Source organism: Notothenia coriiceps, unplaced genomic scaffold, assembly GCF_000735185.1.
Source record: "Notothenia coriiceps isolate Sejong01 unplaced genomic scaffold, NC01 NC01_scaffold00003244, whole genome shotgun sequence".
Classification (NCBI taxonomy): domain Eukaryota; kingdom Metazoa; phylum Chordata; class Actinopteri; order Perciformes; family Nototheniidae; genus Notothenia; species Notothenia coriiceps.
The window spans coordinates 1,836-9,432 of NW_011335945.1; the positions used below are offsets into that span (position 1 = coordinate 1,836).

The window sequence follows — 7,597 nt, forward strand, 5'->3', positions numbered from 1 at the left end:
CATCTAATCTGAGTCCAAATGAATGCATTAGTCACCATGCCGGAATGCTCTGGCTGTATACAAACAAGGGAGACATCTTCAGTTAGACTTTGGGCTGGGGGGCAGATGAGGGCAAATGTAACATAAGGAAGCTGTGAAACTTAACAAGACATCAATTAGCACTTCATTTACATATTCTAAGGTTGCAGTAAAATGCATATACGAATTAATAAAGTTACGAATAAATGATTAATGGTGAATGCTCTTGATTTGGCAAATGAAGCCGCCCAGAATCAGAAGGTCTTTATGGTTTCGTAATCCAGAAGCAACCAATTGATTCACTGGTCAGCCTGTCTGTTTGAATCCAGATGTTGCACAGGCCAGACACACAGTCCACTATAGTTTTGTTTTATAGAAACTATCAAACGATGTTCTTTAAACCATCAGCTACATGTTAGATGCTCACAGAACAAGCAATTAGGACCAGAGGTGAAAGAAGCACTCAGATCTTGTACTTAAGTAAAAGTAGAAGTATCAGTGTCGGAATACTCTTTTTGAAGTAAAAGTCCTGTACACTGAAAACATTTCAAATTGACTTTAATAAAATGTCAACAGATTTAACATAACTGTATTACGTTAGTTGAAAGTAATAATATTAAGTTGAACCTAATATATGTTTTATTTAAACTTACTTAAAATTACTGCTTTCAACTAAACTAATACATTATGTGTAATTTGTTGACATAATAAATGTAACAGCACAGCAGTTGGGTCGCCCCAGTCCATGCACATTCTCATGTTCCTCAGATCCCTGCACTAGCTGACACGTTCCCACTGAAATGCAAAATTGAAAAAAAAATGTAGCCGATAACTTTAACAGCAGCGTAGGAAGAGGGGAAAAACCCGTCTGGCATCAGTCGATATTAAAAACATGCAGAGGGAGACAAGCTCGGGGCCTTCCAGAGTCAGGAAAAAGACTTCGGAGAGCTGCAGACAGGAGATGGGTATGGCATTTCTATTTTCCCCCAGCCCATTGATTTGTATATGAAAACATAGCGCTTTTATTCTCCCCCCTTCTGGGCTCTGCTTCTGAGTGATCAGCTGATGAAGAGACTAGCAGCTCGCCGCTATGCTGGCTTGCTAATTCTCTCCCCAACAGCTGCAGCCGATCCTGGTAGCCAGCCTGCACATTGCACTCAGGTAAATATGCTCCTCCATGTCTTTCCTCTCAAGATTCAGCCAGGCTACATCGCATGGGAAAGAGAGGAAGAGATGGATGAAATGTGTGTTTGAATGTGTGTGTGTGTGTGTGTGTGTGTGTGTGTGTGTGTGCGTGCGTGCGTGCGTGCGCGCGCGCGCGTGCGCTCGCTTGGGAAAGGAGAGCGGGTGCGAGTTTATTCCTGTCTGTCTTTCTGTCTGTGTGTGAGTGAGAGCAGGGGGAGAGAGGGGGTGTGTAGGTGTGTGTTGTAACAGATGAGAGGGAATCTTTGCCAGATAAGTCTGGAAAGAGGCAGGCTTGTTATAGGAGATAGCATGGAGCAGCACATGCACACACACTGACAGCCTCACACACACACATGCACCGTCAATGAGGCGGCTCAGCTGTGTTATACATCTTTTAGGATTACCCTCCATCCCTCCAGTGTTCCTGTGAACGACTGCAGCCCCTCAGAGGGAGCAGCGGGGCTTTTAAAGCCTTCATTTGAGCCGAGCGATGATGAACAGGATTTCTATTGTTACTGAATCTTCTGCCATGTATTTTTGGTCAGGATGTGCATCATGCGTTTTGTCCCCATCAGTTCTATTGTTTGAAGCTGTTGTAATTATTATAGTTCTGTACAGTGCTGCTCCTCTGTGCAAAATACAATCTTCCAGCATGCTTTAATCTTTGTCCTTGAGAAAAAAGATTTCCTCCAAGTGCATGCTTTATTATAGGATGTAAATGTTGGTGTGCTTGTACTGTATGAGGCTGGATGATTGATGCATCAATGTGCTGTTTGGATTGGACAGCATGCCTTCTCTAATTCCTCCTCCTCTGCTCTCCAGCCGGGCTGCTGCTGAGCTGCTGCATGCATACTCATGTTTCGGGTCTCTAATTGCCTTTGTGAAAAATACAGTGGTTGCAGCAGAAATGTTGAAAAGGAGTGATGAAATGGTTGAAAACAACTCGGCATGCAGCAGACATCAAAAGGCACACCGAACATTTTGTTTCTATTTGATATTTTGATATTTTGTGAAGTACCAGGACAAATATTGTTTATTTACTGCATTTTTACTATTTGTGGTGGCATCACACGGCTCCTTATAATGTATTCACATTTGATGTGCATTAAAAAAAATACTGCCTTCCCTCGATAATCATCTGACATCAAAGCCTCCAGATAAAATAATTTGTCCTAAATTTGCAGAGACAGCACAGCAGTTGGGTCACCCCAGTCCATGCACATTTGTGTGCTATTGTGTTAAATAAATTAAGCGCTCTTTAATTTGAGTATAAATGTACTTCTGGATGCTTGAACTCCAGTACTGCTTATTTGCCGGAGAATGTTAACTATGCCCCCTCTTAGTCGATTTGTTGACTAGTTGTTTTTTGTCTTAGTTGCTCGACATTTCTTGGTTGATTCAACAATTTTTATATGCTGAATAACTTTACGAGTATGTCTCTGGTTAACTTGAGACTAATGTAGTTGTGGAGAAACTCAGTTTTACAGATGTGTTCAAGTCAACAAAATGGTATAAGTGTTTTTTGAGGGACTTAAATTCTATAGATTGCTGTCCAAAGTGCTTCAGTCTTTCTAAAAGATAAATTTATTTTCAAAACATAAATACAGTGTTTAGCAGTTTCTCAGCATCCCAACTGTCACATGAAAATCACAGGTAGAGTTCAACTGAATGGGAATGATACAGCTTTGAATGGAAATCAATCACAGTTCTTCCTTTTCATGTTTTCATTGTTCATGTTATGTTAGGTGCAACCTGATTAACAAAGGGAGCACATATAAGTAGGCTTTGTGTGTACAACATAAACAGTAACATTTGCCTTACTCTCCCGCTATAAGTTTGTCTGAGTGTGTTGGATGTGGCTTCCTCTCCCTGCAGCCTGAGGCAGCAGAGAACGGTTCCCTGGAGGTGATGGAGGAGGACATCAGTCTAAAGAAGCGTAAAAGTGATCATCATGGGGAGACAGACCTGCAGGTTGGACAGGAAACAGGGGAAAAGGTCAAAAGGAAGCGAGGACGCCCACCTGCTGAGAAACTACCTCCGAACCCTCCTGAACTCACCAGAACTCTGAGCACTCTGGTAGACATGGTCATCAACTACAAGGACGGGTGAGGGCGCTCAGTTATTTACGGACTCTGTCATGACAGTGTGATGCAACTACAGTCCAAACGCATCAACTAGCTGTCCTTGAAATCCTCAAATCCAGGGCCTGATCGTTTTGACCACGTGTGAGCACAACATAATGACCCATACATTCATTTATTCATTTCAATATAAACATGAATTTATTATTTATTCATCCCAAAATGCTAAAGAAAGCTTCTGTTTTTTTATATTTACATTTTTCTTTTAAATCAGATTTATTTGACTTGTCTGTAATATGGACTATAGCAATAAGATGCAATAATTGCCATGAAACACTGTTAGGCCGTTTAAGGCCAAGTAGTGCTTTGAGCTAACCTTAGCATGTTAGCATGCATATGCTAATTCCATACATTTCAATCAAACACTGACAAGAGAATCAGATAAATTAAATGAAGTGAACCGTCACATTGTGCTTCCAGCTTGGGTCGACAGATCAGCAAAGGCTTTGTGCAGCTCCCCTCTAAGAAGGAGGTCCCCGAGTACTACGAGCTGATCCGGAAGCCCGTGGACTTCAGGAGGATCAGGGTAGGTGTCCCTGAACGCCTCACATCTCACACACAGACATCCCTGCTATCTTATTCTGACAGAAACTCACATAAAGGGAGATGAAACTCGAGCAGATATATAATGCATCAAAAGACAGGTGTGTGCATGGAATATTCAAACACTTCTTCACTAAATACTGATTGAGAGAATGATTCCAAAAGTTGTAAGGGATAGTGTGATGCCAATACATTCGGAATCGTGTTTCAATTGGAAGAAAGACTTTAGAGTAGCTTGCACTGAAACTTTTATGAATGTATTATATTTCATATATATTTTTAAGTACCCATTGGGTTATCCAACTAGGTATCCTCTGAGTTAAAATATGAATACCAACATTACATTTTTAAATTGTAGGCTTGACTAAATTGTTGGATGGACCAAGAAAAAAACATTGCAACACTGAAAACAACGTTTCCAAAGAATTGTACCTTTTTAAGGATCTTCTTGCAGTGTCTTAAAATGCTATTTGTGTGTGGGAGAAAAAAATGTTTAAAAAAGCAAAAACGCAAAAAATAAGTTTCTTTAAAAGGAAAAACCTGTGTATGTGTTTGGACTTTGAGATGCTGGTAGGTAGATTTATTTTGACCTTTGGACAGTGCCATTTAGCTGTTTCCCTCTTGTTCTTTATGCTCAGCAGGTGGTGCTAACCTTAACATTAAGTGTACAGTTATGAAATTGGTTCTGATCTTATCAATGATCTCTTGGTAAAAAACGATTTAAGCTACTTGCTTGAGGAAAAAACAATCTTTACAAATGCTTATTAAAGGCTTGATTGAACAGTTGAAGCTGAAAAGTGATTTCTTGTTTTGATGCCTCTGCCTCACAGGAACGTGTGCGTAATCACAAGTACAGAAGTGTGGTGGATTTGGAGAAGGACGTCTTCCTTCTGTGTCACAATGCTCAGACCTATAACCTGGAGGGATCTCAGGTGATATCAATAGAAACATTTTTATTTGAATACAACACAATTATTTTTCTCAGTCTCCATTCTGTTATTGTTCTAATATGGTTTTGGATCCTGTGAAGATCCACCCACGCTGTTTATGTGTCTCTGTTTACCACTGCAGATCTATGAGGATTCCATTGTCATTAAGTCTGTTTTCGAGAGTGCGAGACAGCGAATTGTCACAGATGAGGAACAGAAAGTGACGGTTAGCGCCAGTCACAGCGATAATGGCGGCGGAGCTGAAGACAAATTTGTTCCATCAGCAGGTTAGAGACAAACATAAGGAGGGGTGCTTAGGTTTCTTAGAAGTGACTAAATGGAAGAAAACGAAAGATGAGGTCATTCATTTTCTAGTTAAAAAAGGGAATATTTTTAATTAATTCACGTTAAAAATACTGATCCTGTTTTTTGTTTTTTTAACCAGTGAAACCATTTCCAGTCCAGCTGAAGAAGGGGAATAATGAGGAAAGACGCAGAAACGACATGGCCAAGAGGCTTCACAGTGATTTAGACAGCGGTGAGGATCTAGAGGATAGCTCCACAAAAGATGAAGGTTGAACTGAAGGACCCTCAATTTTTTTGTATTGTTGTATCATATTTATTCCCTACCACGTCCTTTTCATTGGTTTCTTCATTATCTGTGACAGAAAAGGAAATGATATAGCAGAAAGGACCACTCAAAGAGAGCCACTTATGGAACAATGCGATTTATTCTCATGCCACTCAACCATGTCTTGCTCCAAATAGTGTTGTTCTTTTCAGTTAGCTGGCCTTTTACTACACTTCCCCTTTTGCCTTATGTCTCTGTGTTTGCTTCTGAAAATATTATGTAAGATACCCTTTTTCCCGACTGTTTTTAATCAATATATTTGATTGTATGAAATGCCTTCATATGTCTTGGAGCATGGTTTGTATATCTCTTCTGAAGAGGACTCCTGCAGAGTAGCACCGCTGATGACAATGCCGACGTGTTCAAGGCTTGGGAGTTGAAGCACACGGAAAGGTGTTTTTAAAGAAAAACAACGAAAAATGAACACTGTAATGTCTCTGAATGTGGTTTTAGAGATAATACATCTTTGATAAAATGTAAAAAAATGAAAGAGACTACAAATAGGTCTATTCAAGGGTACCCAAGTCGAACATTTGTATCCCTTGTGCTACAGTTTATTCACATATTGTACAGTTTGTGTGAAAATTAAGTTAAAAGAAACAACGTTAATTTACTCCTGGTTGTTGGGGGGGAGGGGGGGATAGCGGAAGATACAATTGTTAAGACAATCCCTGGAAATATGTCACTTAAATATCTGTGAAATAAATTTGACCAAAAGCCCCTCTGGTTGGCTATCAATATCATTACTATTATTACATTTCCTTTTAGCTGAAGTTTTTACAAGTATAGTCATTATAGCATTTTTGTATAATCAATCCAGCACATGTAGTGATAAAAGCATGAAAGAGACATGGTTAAAGGGCTATTATTTAATCAACTACAGAATTCCACCTCCACATGAAAGCAGGATGTACGTATATTACCTATTGTGTGTGATGTGTTTTGACAATGGTCCAATAGGTGGTGCAAGAGAACTGTTTGGTTGTACCTGTATTTGTTCCATATTTTCCTTAAACACATTCATATTTAACAAATCAACCTTTTATTTATGCATTTACCCATCCTACTTCATTTTCTATATGTTAGCTGCAGTAATTGACAAAAGTTCAATATGTTTTGTAGAGCATTTGCAGACGTACAACAAAGTCATACCTAACCCTAAACCAGAAAATGTGTGGCACAAATGATACACAAGTATCCCCCCTGTATCAGAACATTACCTAACCGGAACTAAATTGGCATAGCATGTTATTTTAATTTGATTATCACCCCCACTGATGGTATGACCATCTGTGTTCTACCTAGCCTGTCATCAAATGGTTCCATGTTTCTAATAACAGGAAGAGTTTTCTCTACACAAATCCTGACATGGAGGAAAGACATGAACATCAATACATTTCATAAGCTGCTAGAACCCTTGCAAATTGTGCTCCAGCACTCAAATTGTTAATTAATGTTTAATGATGGTCGCTCTCATGACAGCGTGTTATTTCATGTCACAAGTGAAATCTCAATCCGGGCCCTACCACCCCTTAATGGTTTTTACCTCAAAACACAAGAGATCATGTGTAGGTGACTCATGTAAACCTTCTCCAATTCATGAGCTATAACTTGCATGTGAAATTGAAAACCTGACTGCAGGTCAAATATGTGAGAAGGTGCAGCTGTACTGATAAGCAGTTTAATACAAGTAATCCCACGCTTTCCTCCTTATTTTTATTTATTTATTTTCAATACAAGGAAAATATAAAATCCTAATTCTTGAATTATTATTAGGGGATAGGGGGTAGGTATGCTTATCAGGGAAATCTAATTCAACCGTAAGAACTGGTTTACCAATGTACACACCCAGCGGACATATTGGAGTCATCTTTCTGGCTCCAATGTTCACAGATGCGGCTTTCACAACAGCGCTTTCCCTTTCTAGCTCCGAGCTAGAGCTTTGCTGGTTCAGCTCCGGTTTCCCTTTTCTGCTCCCGCTTTGTTCACACCGCCCAGAGCCCGACTACTTGCTATTGCTCTCCTATTGTGGCATAAACTGTTTTCTACAGGCACATTTTACCGGCGTATTTTTATTATGATTCTACTTGTGATAGTCGGACACGACAACCTGTGCAGCCAGTGTATTGATTCCATCCGATAGATGCTAT

General features: G+C 39.7%; 1 protein-coding gene across 2 annotated transcripts; it reads left to right on the forward strand.

The window, feature by feature from the left end:
• The first annotated feature begins 788 nt into the window (after positions 1–788).
• Positions 789–6,432, forward strand: LOC104941177 (probable global transcription activator SNF2L2). 2 transcript variants are annotated; one of them, XM_010766233.1, is made up of 6 exons: positions 789–1,179; positions 3,079–3,308; positions 3,765–3,870; positions 4,718–4,819; positions 4,959–5,103; positions 5,262–6,432. In XM_010766233.1, exons 1-6 carry the CDS (start codon positions 1,084–1,086, stop codon positions 5,393–5,395), a joined length of 813 nt encoding a protein of 270 aa, XP_010764535.1. In that variant the 5' UTR covers positions 789–1,083; the 3' UTR covers positions 5,396–6,432. The 2 variants fall into 2 exon arrangements, with proteins under 2 accessions (XP_010764535.1, XP_010764537.1); XM_010766235.1 differs by having other exon boundaries at positions 789–983.
• The last annotated feature ends 1,165 nt before the right edge of the window (positions 6,433–7,597 follow it).